Source organism: Aulostomus chinensis, chromosome 13 (assembly GCF_037954235.1).
Source record: "Aulostomus chinensis isolate RoL2024-O1b breed Wild chromosome 13, RoL_Achi_v1.0, whole genome shotgun sequence".
Taxonomy (NCBI): Eukaryota; Metazoa; Chordata; class Actinopteri; order Syngnathiformes; family Aulostomidae; genus Aulostomus; species Aulostomus chinensis.
The window spans coordinates 18,521,591-18,536,329 of NC_141332.1; the positions used below are offsets into that span (position 1 = coordinate 18,521,591).

Consider the following 14,739-nt stretch of genomic DNA (forward strand, 5'->3'; position numbering starts at 1 on the left):
CACACACTCGGTCATTCACTGATGGGTGGGCATGTTTATTGTGTGTACATACAGGCCTGTTTGTCTTATAGATAATGAGTAGGTTGAATGTAGCATTTCAGCCAGTGATGGAATGTGTCTGTTTTTGATAATTTGAGCAGGGGAAAATTCGGCAGTCTAGTCAGAAAATGTGCTAATTATTATTGAATGACAGACATGCGCACAAAGTGAAAGTGAGAGAGAAGATAAACATCGTCAGGGATAAAAACCACATGTCAACTGCGTCTTTAACTAGAACCGAATCTCGAACTCCAGTCACAAGTTCAATAACGATTGTCCAGCAGTTGTTTTCTAGCTCCTGGCTCGGAAAAATCTTCTGCTATTTCACTTGTTTTTCCACTGCCATTGCTATAAACCTCCAGTACGCATTTTCCCCCCACTGGATTTGTTCCACCAACTTACAAGTCGCATGCTTTCCTTTTTGTTTTTCCAAGAGGGCAAGGGAGATATTTTTGGCCCTATTTTTGTATCTCGCCGTCTCTTATTACTTTTTTATTTCTTTTTGATTGTTTTTCAATGATCCTTTTGGTATAAAAATACTATTTGAAGAGTTTCTGGCAGAACAGACAAGTAGCTGAAGCCAAAAACAATGGTTTCCTTTACCACTTATTGAAAACAAGTAACTGGTCTAGCTTGTGGGCTAATGTGTACCTTGTTGATTTTGTGCATGTGCGTGGTAGGGATGTGTATGCACAGTATGTATGTGTTTATTTCATCTAAATTTTTGCCTGCTCTGTTTGGAGTACCACCAATGTGTAGCCCTGGTAACTGGGGCGATACGTTGGAGGGTAAGCTTGAGAATGTAGGAGCACAGTGATCATGACAGCCAAATGCTGCTGCTGCCAGGAAGTAGCTGTCAGTTGTAGAATCTTTTCTGTGGCGTGCAGGCCACAGCACCCCTGTGCATCAGTTTGTGTTCTTTTCTGACATGCAAGTAAATGCCTCAGCTTTACTCTAACAAGCAAGATTTCTAAATAGAGATTGGGGGGATGATGCTTGGGAACATCCACTAACATTACTACAAACTATACAGGATAAAACTAGGGAATTATTTCATTTAGAGGACAAATTTATGCACATAATACAAAATGTGAACTTAAATTATAGCATCAAATTTAATGTTTTGAACAACGTAATATGAGATTAAAATTTTTCTCGTCTAGCAAACATTTGAGAGGGAACAAGGTTAATCATTAATAATAATAGGTAATAGGTTTATAATTTGCTATTCTTTTAAACTTTGTAAAAGTTACCAAGGCCTTCAAACTCCTGACTGCAATATCTTAAAGGGCATAAATCTAATGTAGATTTAAAGATACAGTGTATAATCTGACTATCAATGTCTTTCATGCACAACTATGTTTTGATACTGAAACATTTTCATCAGGAAAAGAAATTTGATTTAAATTGGAAAATCATATGACATAATTCTGAAGTCAACCTAATTTTATTGTATGGTTACACAGGTTTTTTTTTTTACATCTTAAAAGGTAAAAAAATAACTAACTTGCAAGTAAACAATTTGTATAGACTGTTAAACCAAGAAAGATCAAAAGACCTTTGTGGTGAATTTGAACAGAACTGGGTTTTACCAAGAGATGTTTGTCACCCTATGAATTAGTAAAATATGACAAACATTAAAATGGTGCAAATACAAGTATACTACAAGTACTTTGATATTTAATGTGAAGTATCCTATAATTTACACTACTTCAGTTTAGTTAATGAAATTTACTTGAAGTGTCGTTTTTCTTTACTGATATAAGTTTCAAGCATCATTGGTGAGACCACATGTATAATATGATTAATGTTTTCTTGTGTGTGTGTCCGTGTCCGTGTCCGTGTCCGTGTCCGTGTCCGTGTCCGTGTCCGTGTCCGTGTCCGTCCAACAGACAACACAGGGAGTGCAGGTAAACTGTTTTCGGACACTGGAGGACCTGGTTCTGGGATACCAGCATCCCCACAAAGGCCTGGTCATTCCTTTGCTCTACCCTGTTCCCCGTGACACTGACACTGGCGATGACAGCTCAGGTGAGCCCACTACCTGCACCATCTTAGTACACCACGCCAGCAGTGATTGTCATCATCATACATACACAATAAAATGCACATTACTGGAAATTTCTCCAAAGTGCTTGTTTTTTTTTCAGTTTCTGCAAAGGCTGATAATGAATATGTCTTGTATTTGGTGCACAGATGATGAGAAACCACAGCCAGTTGCAGCTTCTGTCAACACGGTGCCTTTCACCGCACCACCAGCAAAACCAGACCCTCATGCTTTATTCCTTGATAAGTTACAGGAACTAAACACATCAAGGTACAATTACCCAGCAGCATATGCAGAGTTTTTTTCCTTCTTAACTTGTTGTTTTAGATTCATTTATAGCTTTACATTTTATTAACAACTAATCAGCATGATCTTATTTAAATGAACATCTGGTGGAAATCAAGCATAGAGCAAGCTGAGGAAGTAACCACACGTAAAATACCGTTAACTTATTTGCATTTTGTGGTTTATTAATAAACACTGTCGATACGCTCTTGGGCCAGCTATGAGCTATCGAGGACAACAGCTTTCAGCCTTGAAAATAAAGAACTGTAAAGTCTGGAAAAGAGAAGTAGTTCATGTATTGTCTGAGATCGGCCTGTTTTATCTGGTCTACAGCACTGCTGGTGAGGTGATCGGTCTTCTCAACGATTATCTCTTTAGCGAGCTGCCTCTCGACATTGAGAACGTGCATAAAGGTGCAACGACTCTCTGCCATCTCAAGCGTACTCTGGGTATTGCCTGCCAAGGCCTCAACAGGTTACCATCCCTTTTACAGTGTAAATGATGAAGTGAAAACAATGACATGTTTGCTGTGTTTGCGCTGACATGACACACTATTATTCATTCTTACTGAGCTGTATTGATTATTCATGTGTGCTTGTTAAACAGATGTTGCATGTTGATGTGATCCACAGTGAGATTGACCTGACTCTCTCAAGTCTGGAAACCCTGGCTAAGGTCTTTGACCATCCCAGCTGCTCTTTGTCACACACCAAAGCACAGGTACAGTACAGGCTAACGGGCTCTCTCAGTACTTTACAGCGCATACTTCTACCACAGACGATGTCAAAAATGGCAAGAAAAAAAAGCTATCATTGAGCTTTCAATTGTTTTCTTGGGAGTACCCATGCTGTAATTTCTAAATTGATAAAACAGCTCTGCAATGGATGCAATTTTAGATTCAAGCCTGTGAAAGAGCTTCATCAACAACCTAATACTATACGTGCTGTTTAGACTTTCCTTGACGTTTGTCTTGCAGGGTTCAGAGATGGAGATCGACACTTTGTTGTGCAAGATTTCAGCGTTGGTCAGCCTCCTTTCTTCACTTGAGAAAAAGGTAGATATTTTAAGAGTTAAAATCCCACTCGTGTCCTTTTGCGGAGAGAACTGATTGTATTTTATTATATTTCACCAAATTTTGATGCCAGCAGGTCTCTTTTTCTCATTGTTTGAGCTCCTTCACTTCTTTACTCAGTCACATGTGTGCAGATGAAATGTTTCTTTTGTCAGCGAGGACATTTTATCACTGTGGTATTTATTGTGCAGATTATCTTGATTTATCATGATGTTTCTAAGCTATCCAGTCAAGCTCCACATCTGTGGGTGATAAATTTACTGAATGTGTTCATCTCTCCACCTTTTGCGATGATTGGAGTTTTTTTCCACTGACAGATAAAAGAAAACAAAACCCACAATTAAATGAAAACATTTTTTTTAACATCAAATATCTCGGCCCATGAAGGTACTAAAAGCTCTCCAGGATGCAGTAACCAATCACAATCTGGCTGTGCAACCTAACCCGCCACCTCCGGAACCAACACCAATCAGTACAACTTCTGTCAAGAACCATGCCCGGCAGGTGCCAGTCCATTCCTTCCAGGTACATTAGATATACAACCTACAAACTCTTTTTTTCCCCAATCACATTCAAAGGCACATTATGCTAAATGCCAAAAGCTATCACTTACAATTTAAATTTACCAGAATTTTCTTATCCTTTATGCAGGTGAAGGTTGTACGTTATGGCAGACAGACCGTTTCTGTGGATGTGGACACTGGAGTGCTGCTATTCGACAGGAAGGCCAATTCATGTGGTATCGAGAGAATATCACATGACCGAAGTAAGTCAATTATGCATCATTATATAAAACTAGGTTCATGTAACCTTCCCCTTTGTCCAAGATGAGTTGTGACTTTGTGTATCAGTCCTTCAGATTGTCAAGTACCAGAGTAGCCCAGCCAAGGTTCGCTTGGTGTTTGACAGCCATCACAACACTCCGCGGGAGATTACATTTGAGAGCACACGGGTAAAGCAGGATGTGTTATTTTGACCTGGAATCCAGCATTCTCCTCTCCTGTGTTTCACTGAGTGACTGTCTTCTCTCTCAGAAAGGCGATGCCTTCTGCCAACTTCTCCAGCTGATGAAAACTAGACACTCTCAACTTGGTGAACCCGACATCGTCTCTGTTTTTGTTGGCACCTGGAACATGGGTATGTGCTGAAGACTTGCTAAAGGCTCAACGGGAGTTGCTGTGATAATTGATCGTGTTGTTTTGTGCACACAGGCGGTTCCCCTCCTCCTCGCAGCCTGCAGTCGTGGGTAACCTGCTGCGGTTTGGGAAACACACCTGATGAGTCGATTGCGTTGCTCCCTCATGACATCTACGCCTTGGGGACTCAAGAAAACCCTCAGGGGGAGAGAGAGTGGACAGAACAAATCCGAGCAACACTTCGCAGCTACACTCACATCGACTTCAAACAAGTAATTCACCTCCTTTGAACTTCCTGGTGATTTTTACATCATAACAAGGTACAATGTCTGTTACTGATAATTTGCCTCATAAGTTTGGGCATAATAGATATGAGAACTGAAAAATATCCCAAGTTTTTAACTTCTGTTTCATGAATGAAGTTGCACTGTTTCCATTCCTCAGTCAGACACGTTTTTCCAGCCAAGATATTGTCAAAACTTTGACAAATGCCGCCATCTAACGCTTAACCAAACAAAACTCGACATATTAATTGTTATCTAAACAAAAACATTTCAGTTTTATGGATGTTACTCACAGATCTATTACAATCAGTATTAAGTGTGTAAAAACTTACCATAAAACATAAAATACTTTTTAAATTGACTAAATCAACAGAAAAATGAACGAAGCATTATGTTTTATGTACTAACGCACCAGAATTCCTTTGTTTTTGTAGTTCTATTTGAAACAACAATAATAAAACATTTCCATCTGGAACAATACATATTATTAGAAATAGAACATGTTAGACAGATTTTTCCTATGTCAACTGAGGACATTTCAATGGTTGCACTGTAAATTGACATAATTACATTCAAGTTGGATCAGGGACAGGAGTTTAAAAGTAAAACTAAAATATTTTGTACTTTGAAAAATTTCTCTTATGGTAAGGAATATACTGTGGACATTACATCATATTACAGGGAAGGACTGGGATAGGTACGGTATTTTTCCACCCGTGATCTTCTGGGAATATATCAGGAAATCTCATCATATGACAAAAGATGTAATTTGATTTTATAGGCATTGTCTGACATTAGGGCAAACACTTATTTTGACAGTGATGCTGTTTTCACCACAAAGTAAACGAAGTAATTGTACAAAGCATGACTTTAGAGAAATGCTTCAAAGACAAACTGAGCAGTAATTCCTTCAGTAGTTGTAATGCCAAGTGATGTCCTGTAGGTGGCAGTGCAGTCCCTCTGGAATATGAGGCTGGCTGTGTTTGTGAAGCCGGAGCACGAGAGTCGCATCAGCCATGTGAACACTGCCAGTGTGAAGACTGGTCTGGGGAACACTTTAGGTAGGCCGCCCTCAATAATCTAAAAGTCACATAGAGGTTAAAAAAATACTGAACATGTTCTATAACATCCGTGGCTGACGGACAAAAATATAAGTGCATGTTGAAGAGCAACTTATTCTTTTAATGTGGATGTTTGAGATAAAACATGTCTGTTGTTTAAGGAAACAAGGGAGCTGTTGGAGTGTCTTTCCTCTTCAATGGAACCTCTTTTGGGTTTGTTAACTGCCACCTGACCTCTGGGAGTGAGAAAGTGCTCAGGTACTTTGGGTGAATATGTGAGCGTGTTTATGTTTACTCCTATTTCATTGATATTCTCTATTAAAACTTGACATGTATGTAAAACTCAGGAGGAACCAGAACTTCGTCGACATCCTCAGACTTCTTTCCCTGGGTGATAAACAGCTGGGAGCCTTTGACATCAGCCTTCGTTTCACTCATCTCTTCTGGTGCGGAGACCTCAACTATCGGCTGGACTTGGACGTACAGGTCAGAGTGATCCATCAGTCAGTTTCTGTTTTGGAAAACTGGAGGTGTATGATCAGGCTCGTGATATGAAAGTTAATAAAAACAATCCCACGCATGAATATTTCTGCTTGTCATTATGACATCCAGGACATTCTGAAGCACGTCTCTAAGCGGGAGTTCGAGGAGCTGATGTGTGCCGACCAGCTGACCCGAGAGAGACACAGGAGGAAGGCCTTTCTCAATTTTAGTGAGTTTTGCTTTTACTCAATGAAAATACTGCAAAAGTTTTTATATGTCTTCTTTAGAGAATTCTTGAAGCTGTTATGTTAAGTCAACTACATTTTCTCATGAGAAATGCTCAGCAGGTGCTTCTTCATTCTTGGTCCTCAGTATCGCCACAGATAAAATTTGGGTTTGGGACTCAGATAAAGCAAGCAATACCACAACGTTGACATGGAGAATTACTGTCTATATTCAGATTTTTTGCAGCTAAAAGTATGATTGAGAAAAGAAAACAGATGTATCACTAGCAGGGCTTATGCGGTCATGAAAAAAAAAAAAATGGAAAAGTCAAAATGTGAAAATAGTAAGTTCCAGACGTGAAAAAGGTCTGGTCAGCGTCATTTTATAAAACAAAATAAAACTAGATAATTTGGGAAAAGTAATGGAAATTTGATTTATTTCAGTACATGGTTATGCCAAACCACATAGATTGTCAATCACTGTAGTCAAGTTTGGATTTCTATTTATTTTTCAATTGCAAACAGACATTTTGTGAATGGTTATGCACATCCTCCTCAAAGGTGTGGAGAGGCCATGGAAATGTATTGGTAAAATGTGTCTAAACCCTGGATGAATGAAAATAACAGTTACATTCCCACTTATTACCATATTGTCACTTAATTCTATCTCTCTGCCTTTCTTCCACGTTTGTCATTGTTAAGAGGAGGAGAAGATTGCATTTCCACCCACCTACCGGTATGAACGTGGCTCTAGAGATTGCTATCTCTGGCAAAAGTACAAGACTTCAGGGGTGAGTCATTTCTCTCAGCCATGGTCACTGGTGAGGGAACGTGGATACACAAGCACAAAAAAAGAATGAAGAACATCTGTGTTATAAGAATGTAAATTTATACACAACAGAGAATTTTCCAACAAGTGTTTTTTGTGCACCTCACTGTTTCCTTTGAAGTAGAACTTAGATGCTTTCTTACGACCGCTCCAGTGATGCTAAATATCTCAAACCTGAAGCATCGGTAAAGTTCAAAGACACGACCTGCGATGCATTCTAACTATAGAGTTGACTCACTTCGTAAAGTACGTTTACATGTAACCTGATCTTGTTTAAGGGATCTGACTTTAACAAGCAGCTGCTATGAACACTAAAAATAGAATGTCTGGCATACTGGGACTGAGACAAACTTCATGCAGTATATACACTATACAGCCAGAAGGAATCACACTTTCATGTGTAAACACAAACAATAAACACACGATACTCTTCACTTATTCCCTACTTCTTTCTCTGTAGGTGCGTGTCAATGTTCCCTCATGGTGTGACAGAATTCTGTGGAAGTCCTACCCAGACACGCACATGATCTGCAAAGCATATGGTAAGACGTTGAAAAATGTGTGAATGAAATGTTGAAGACAATTAAAAAAAAAAAAAAAAGATGGCGCTTACCAATTGCAAAATGATTTATTCTCAAATTTAACCTTTGTGGTCATTTTTTCCATCTCACTTCTGTAAAATGTACATCCTGGTGTGGTCAGTAAAAAAAAACAAAAAACCCAGTCAGTTCCTCTTATTCAGTCCAACCTCAGCCAACCATCAAAATTTTACAATTCCAGAATATTTGCTGTACTTCTTATTCTCTAAAATTCTTCTGCCTTCTTGTCACGTATCACTGACAGCAGATCTGTCATACAGTAGGGGTACATAATAGATACAGAATGTTTTTAAAAAAAAAAACTACTTTCACTGGATGGATTTGTCTCTTACCAGGTTGCACTGATGATATCTTCACTAGTGATCACTCGCCTGTTTTTGCCACTTTCCAAGTGGGGGTGACATCACAGTTGAACTCCAAAACAGGTGTGTTATTGATGTCCCATTACACACACACAAACAGACGCAACCATGTCACTTCATTTTGTCAACGGTGTTGTCTCTCCTGTCAAACAGACACAGGTTCAAGCATCGAGAGAGCCTGGATAGAGCTGGAAGGCATTGAGGCCATCGTCAAGACAGCGAGCAAGGAAAAGTTCTTCATTGAGTTACATTCATCTTGTTTAGAAGGTCAGAGGGACATTTTATAGAAAGCACTACTCGACACGTCGGCTGATATTCACCTGCAGTTTTCTCCACAGAGACACGGCGTTCAAGTGAGAACGACTCGCAGAGCTGTGATGTTCCTGGGTTTCTCAGACTCGCCTGGTCCTTCAAACAACTGCCAAAGGTTAGCAGCTCTGTAGTTTGAAGACGTTTGATAATGCAAGTCATTTAAATCAAGCCGTTATCTTACAATTTGTACACCTCTTTCTCAGCTTCTACCAATCAGGTCCGACATGGAGTATCTTCAGGATCAACACCTGCTGTTGTCTGTCAAGTCATGTGATGGGTTCGAGTCATATGGTTGGTCACAGAGCACATTTAACCCGGTCAACCGTTCAAATCACAACTTCCCTTTCGTGCTGTCTTTGCTCATTACATTTGGAGCTTGTCTAAAAGTCAATGCAGTGTGCCTATTTGGTTGAGTTTAAAGGCACACACAAACTTTATCAGGAATCTGTTAAAATTCCTCTTCCACAGTGCCAGCTGAGAAGATCGATATTCCTCTCTCCCCTTTGTGAGTGTCATAGGAAGCTGGAAGCTAGCTAGCTTCGCACAATGACTGGAGGTGGATGGACTGTGGAGCATAACTCTGTCAAAAGTCATCAAATGCTCCTGTTATCAAAATGGTCTTTGCCTGCAAGATATTGTCATTTTAAAATCAAATGCATAGATGGAACTACTTTCCTAACTGGATGCAGAGATTTTATGTGACGCTGACGTCACAAAGTAGGCCACAAGAAAATGCTAGGCTCATCATGTTTAAGTTCATAAAAAGCAATGAGGAGAATTACCTCTGGACAAATCAACATCCTGAATCTAATCTATTTGAACCTGAATACACAGAGGAACTACAGTACATGTTTTGGAAGGTGAGTGGACAAGACGAAGGTTTGCCACTGAGCACATCTGTCGTCTTTCATTGTGCTAAGCTAATTAGCGGCCACGTGTTGTCTTTGGGTCTCTGCTCCCTAATGCACACACAGAGGAGAGAAGGGTACCTATCATCTTCTGATGTTCTTGGGAGGATGACAGATAAATGTGTTTGACAGAAACGTTGGCATGTTCCTTTAACGCTCCTGAAATTCAAATTGAAGTGACAGCCAGTGACTATATGATAAACTGACTCGATGTTTTGTTTTAGGTTGAATTTCCCCGTTGCTCTTGTTTGTAGGTGAATGTTGCGTGGCTCTTCGCTCACTTGCTGGTGCTTCAGAGCAGTTCGAGACATTTCTCAGTCACCGAGGTGAGGAAATGGGCTCCATCAGAGGACGGGTCCGTATCCATGTGCCAAAGGACAGACGAGGGACTCGAGAGAAGATCTACGGTGGGTCAGCTTGAACTGGACCCTCCCTCACCTTTGCCTTACTTGCACTGTCACTTCCTACTAAACTTTCGTCTTCACTGTCACTGCATTCTTTGACTCCTCTACGAGTCTCTCATTGCTTCCTCTATTTGGTTCCTCAATGATTCCTGACTTGGCTTTACGCTTGCTGATATCTATCGACCGTTTCCTCTTTTGGCTCCTGATTGACTGACCCTGACCAGATGCATCCTGAGACACTGAAACAGGACAGTATTATGCCACCAGGTCAGGCTTCACAACACAAATACACCACTATGTTGTGTGATCGCTACATGCTGCACTCACTTTGAGGAAGTCTTGCTGAATTCAAAATATGTCTTCCATTTAATGCTGTTTGATTTTTTTCAGACTGCTTCTGTTATGAGAAAGATGATAAAGGTCCTGGGAGGGGACACATGTCTCCTGCAACTACACGGGTCCCAATAAACAGGTGAGGACCTCTTAAAATTTCCCTGTCCACTTCTAGAACACCTTCGGGTTTTTTCAAATATTCTGTTTTCAAGGTACCAACAGTTTGGTTTGGAGCACTAATAGCTGGAGTTGATTCTGAGTCCCTAGATCACATTGGCAGAATGAAAAAGAGTTTGAATGTTGCTCTAAAATATTCATTTAAAATATAAGAGGCAATAAAAAGAGTTGTGTCATATATTTCTGGTCTGGGATTTGGAGTCCCTTGGTCACATGACATGGCAGCTATTGAAAGCTATTTGCAGAGCTAACAATACTCTGTTATGTGTTATTTGAAGGTCTTCGGCAGCTACTCCCAAACCAACTCCAAGCAGCTACACCAATCCTGCTTACTTCATCTTTGAAGGGGTATCAGTGGTACGACGAGCAGAGGAGGCTTTACCCCAGCGGAGGGATCCTCAGGTGATCTGGGCTGGGAATGAGGCTTTGCAGCTTCCAAAAATCTCAGGACGACACGGCTTTACCAGGAAACCCTGCCGCAGGTCTGATTTTACAGAGATAGAAATTCCAGCCATCCTGCCTCAGTACACTCCAGCCAATGAACTTCATACACCTCAAACAAATTCCTCTTATCAGCTTTTCCCAACCAAAAAACCATCCCCCATTTCTCCTCCTTCATCTAAAGCCATCTCACAGTACGAGGAACAGACAACACAACACAGAGATAAACACCAGGGTAAAAATTTTGTGCAGGACTCTGTACTGCCAGAGAAGAACCTGAGGAACTTGTACATGAATCACTCAGCAATCATCAAGGAAAAATCCAGAAGGGATCAACATCAGCTGCTCCCAGAGAGGACCAGTCCCATAGGGAAAGCCAAAGGCCCGTCAGTTTTCCCCTACACCCCCACTCATTTAGGACCCTGCCCGGTCTCACCTTGGATGGTAGAGCAGCAGCCTCTTGGGCCTACAGGAGACAACTCCCTCACTGCTTTGCAAATAGCCAAGTCTCTCAGCGAGGTGGACTTCTTCCCCACCAAGCCGAGTGGTCCATTCATACCCAACCAGAGGCCGAACTACAGGAACGGTCCCAGCATGCATGGAGAGAGAGGCTACAACTGGGAGAAAGAGGTACACTGTGCTAAAAAAACAAGCTTGAGAAGACCTTGTGACCTCTGGTTCTCTGTGAACATGGTATTCACTTTCTCAATGCAGGTGTCTGTCCTCCAAGGTGCCCCAGAGACCGTCCGGGAGCTCCTCAGTCATCTGGGTCTGCAGAAATACACGCTGGGCCTCAGCCTGAATGGCTGGGATGATCTGGATTACTTCAGGTACAATTATTTTGGTCAACACAACCTGCAAGCAGTTCTTATTGCGTATAGGCACAGTACCACATTTCACAAGTAATGAAAACAATGTGATTACTTTTAGTACAGAAATGAGGACTTTTCCTTGTTACTAGATATTGGAACTGCATTTGGAGTGACTAGCATGTCCTCTTCTAACACTGAAACTTACATTTTAAAACCAAATCATGACGCAAACTAGCAGTAGATAAATCTGATTTCTTTTTTTGTGTAACAATTGTATTGTATTTGTATTGTAAAGTATTGGCTTGTGGATTGTATTCATCATTTATCACCAAAACCCAGTTTTATTGCCCCACCACGCAACTGGTTAGGTTCTTCAGTAAGATGTTCTACTACTTCAAGAGACAGGTGTGCTCACCTGAGTGACATGAGCGGCGAGTGACAGTCAGAGAGGAATTTAGAATTTTACTACTTAAATAAAGTGTTAAGGTGCTTTGTTGTTGTAAACCTGCAACAAATTATTATATTTGGTCATTCAGTGAAATGGAAAGAAAAATAAATCAGCTATTGAGTTGCGTATGTACACATCCAGCAGTTACCAATCATTTGAAGCTCTCTCTCTCTGTCTCTCTCTCTCTCTGTCTCTCTCTCTCTCTCTCTCTCTCTCTGTATCTCTCACATGCCACTAAAAAGTAGAACATATAATGTGTTTGTTTTTGAGCTTTCACTCTGGAAACACCTGCTTGCTGTACCCAAAGATACTATGAGAGAAGTGAGACTTGAGAGGGGTTAAGACTCCACATGTGACACAAAAGCATGTGGTAGTCCACAGTACTCCTGAGTGTGGCAGGGAGGTGTTACTTTTGATGTAAAAAAAACTTATGCAGTGGCTTCATTTCCTGTTCCAGTGGCATCACAGAAGAGGATCTGTGCGCTGCAGGAGTGACCAACCCTTCGCACCGACGCAGGATCCTGGAGAACCTGCCCAGGAACTGGAACTGACATACAGAGATGAGAAGAGTCGTAAGCCTCATCTGAATCAGAACTGGAAGAACTGTTACCGGGTCACATCAGCTGGACTTAACACAGATTTGAATTTACTCATTCTTACTGTAATTGTAGTTCAACTCAGCAAGGGGAACATAATACAAGAAGCACACAGTGTATTTTATTCATCTCACGGTAGATGATGAAGTGCAGGCGATGTGAAAGGACGATCCATTTACTGCAGCATCTACAAATATTAATTAATGTATCAAGGTCCAATTGATTTCCTTCTTAAATGGCCTTTAAATGACTATAAGAATATGGTGTTCCCTCAAGGCTAATGTTTACCATTCACCCTGCTGTGTGCTTTCAGTTAGTCTGCTATTGTTGAGCCTGGAACTGAGCATGTAAAAGCCCACCATTAAACCTATGGAGCATAAAATCCATAGCTGCACATCGTCTGCAAAGATGTCATAGAAGCACCTGCCATATCTCACTTTGTTTACCGTCTTCTACTGTTGCTATTGTGCCACTTAATCGGTGCCTGTGTCCACTGCCTGTGTAACATTTGTAAAGTAAAGTGTAAACAGTAAGTCTTTGACCGTCACCCAGCAATCACGAGTGTCATTTCATGCTGTTGAGCCACTGACGGCAGAAGAAACGTCTCTTCCAACTCTGTTCACCGGTTCAACTGTGTCTGGGGCGCAACAAGTAGACGACACAGGTCTCTAAATTTAAAGGGTAAATGTCTAAACCTGTTTAATTCTTTATATTTAGTGGAGGAAAAGTTCCATCAACCATTTCTGCTCCAAGGACCACAATCCCACACTGCTAGATTTCTTCATTTGTTTTGTCGTCACAGAAATGTAAAAGATGTTTCAAGCAAGGAATTTTAAAAGTGCACGGACAACACAGTAATTCTTCAGTCTGGATGACTGTCGCTGTTAAGCGTAACTAATGTTAGTGGACACACTGTCTGAAATTACACATTACACACATTACACATTCGTGATATTTGTCCTCTCAGCTATGCCGCAGCAAACGCCGACGAGTCCAAAAAAATGACAAATATTCTCGGTGTGTCTTTGTCCATATTTGTCTTTCCGTTGCCGTAGTTACTTATTAAGGCCAGACCAAACAAATCCCTGTGTTTACTGACAGTCGGCATGGGGCCTCTTCATGCCACTCCATGTCATCACCTGTGAGGTTGCCAGGTTGTTGATTTTTTTCCTGGGGTTAGGGATAGGGGGGTATTTTTTAGATTAAAGTGGAAGGTCACAAAAAAAGTTCATCCCTGCGAGGCGCGGAAAACCCTGCCCCCCAGCCCCCTGACTAGGTGAAGAACATGCTTTGTCAGTGCCCCGTCGTGACCCATCCACATTCCATTCCTCCACCACCACCCCCCCTACTCTCCCACCCACCCTCCCACTGTCCCCACTTGTCACCTCTTGACAGGCGTGATGGTCAGTTTCCATATGTGAGCCCAGAGAGGTAGAATCAGGGACACATTACAAGCAAAACATAAATAATAGGCCACATGTTTCTCTTATGTTAATATTATTGAATATTACAATTGTTAATTGGTAGTCAGACAATTGACTGACAATTAAAAGTAGAACCACAAAGTGAAATATCCATACTAGGATTAAATACCTTGAAATCCAAATGGACTGGAAGTAAAAGTACTTGTGATGCAGAATAAGAGGCCTGTCAGAGTTTTAATTCGTTCTCTTTATTGGTGCAATAAAGTGTTCAGTGTTTTACGGTGTCATTTTATAAAGGCTGATCAGGTGTTTTGAGTGCAAAAATATATATTTTTAAATAAAGTGCTGTCAGATAAATGCGGTGAATTATAAAGGGCAAAAAAGGAAGCACTTTAGAATTGTGCCTAAATTTAACATTCGTGGACAAAAAAACTGGAAGATACAACTTTAGATGGGTGCTTTG

At 40.9% G+C, this 14,739-nt stretch overlaps 1 protein-coding gene across 6 annotated transcripts in view; it reads left to right on the forward strand.

The window, feature by feature from the left end:
* Positions 1 to 14,484, forward strand: part of inppl1b (inositol polyphosphate phosphatase-like 1b) — a 29,129-nt gene extending 14,645 nt beyond the window's left edge. For all 6 annotated transcript variants that reach the window (XM_086221850.1, XM_086221849.1, XM_086221854.1 and 3 more), the window contains 25 exons: positions 1,932 to 2,070; positions 2,236 to 2,356; positions 2,705 to 2,845; positions 3,004 to 3,091; positions 3,348 to 3,425; positions 3,831 to 3,968; positions 4,095 to 4,209; positions 4,295 to 4,395; positions 4,478 to 4,580; positions 4,655 to 4,851; positions 5,807 to 5,924; positions 6,086 to 6,182; positions 6,272 to 6,410; positions 6,537 to 6,636; positions 7,334 to 7,422; positions 7,921 to 8,002; positions 8,395 to 8,484; positions 8,575 to 8,688; positions 8,760 to 8,848; positions 8,937 to 9,024; positions 9,896 to 10,048; positions 10,436 to 10,517; positions 10,834 to 11,626; positions 11,711 to 11,826; positions 12,714 to 14,484. In XM_086221850.1, coding sequence (XP_086077976.1) covers positions 1,932 to 2,070; positions 2,236 to 2,356; positions 2,705 to 2,845; positions 3,004 to 3,091; positions 3,348 to 3,425; positions 3,831 to 3,968; positions 4,095 to 4,209; positions 4,295 to 4,395; positions 4,478 to 4,580; positions 4,655 to 4,851; positions 5,807 to 5,924; positions 6,086 to 6,182; positions 6,272 to 6,410; positions 6,537 to 6,636; positions 7,334 to 7,422; positions 7,921 to 8,002; positions 8,395 to 8,484; positions 8,575 to 8,688; positions 8,760 to 8,848; positions 8,937 to 9,024; positions 9,896 to 10,048; positions 10,436 to 10,517; positions 10,834 to 11,626; positions 11,711 to 11,826; positions 12,714 to 12,807 — 3,465 coding nt within the window. In that variant the 3' untranslated portion in view covers positions 12,808 to 14,484. The remainder of the gene's footprint in view (positions 1 to 1,931; positions 2,071 to 2,235; positions 2,357 to 2,704; positions 2,846 to 3,003; positions 3,092 to 3,347; positions 3,426 to 3,830; positions 3,969 to 4,094; positions 4,210 to 4,294; positions 4,396 to 4,477; positions 4,581 to 4,654; positions 4,852 to 5,806; positions 5,925 to 6,085; positions 6,183 to 6,271; positions 6,411 to 6,536; positions 6,637 to 7,333; positions 7,423 to 7,920; positions 8,003 to 8,394; positions 8,485 to 8,574; positions 8,689 to 8,759; positions 8,849 to 8,936; positions 9,025 to 9,895; positions 10,049 to 10,435; positions 10,518 to 10,833; positions 11,627 to 11,710; positions 11,827 to 12,713) is intronic.
* The last annotated feature ends 255 nt before the right edge of the window (positions 14,485 to 14,739 follow it).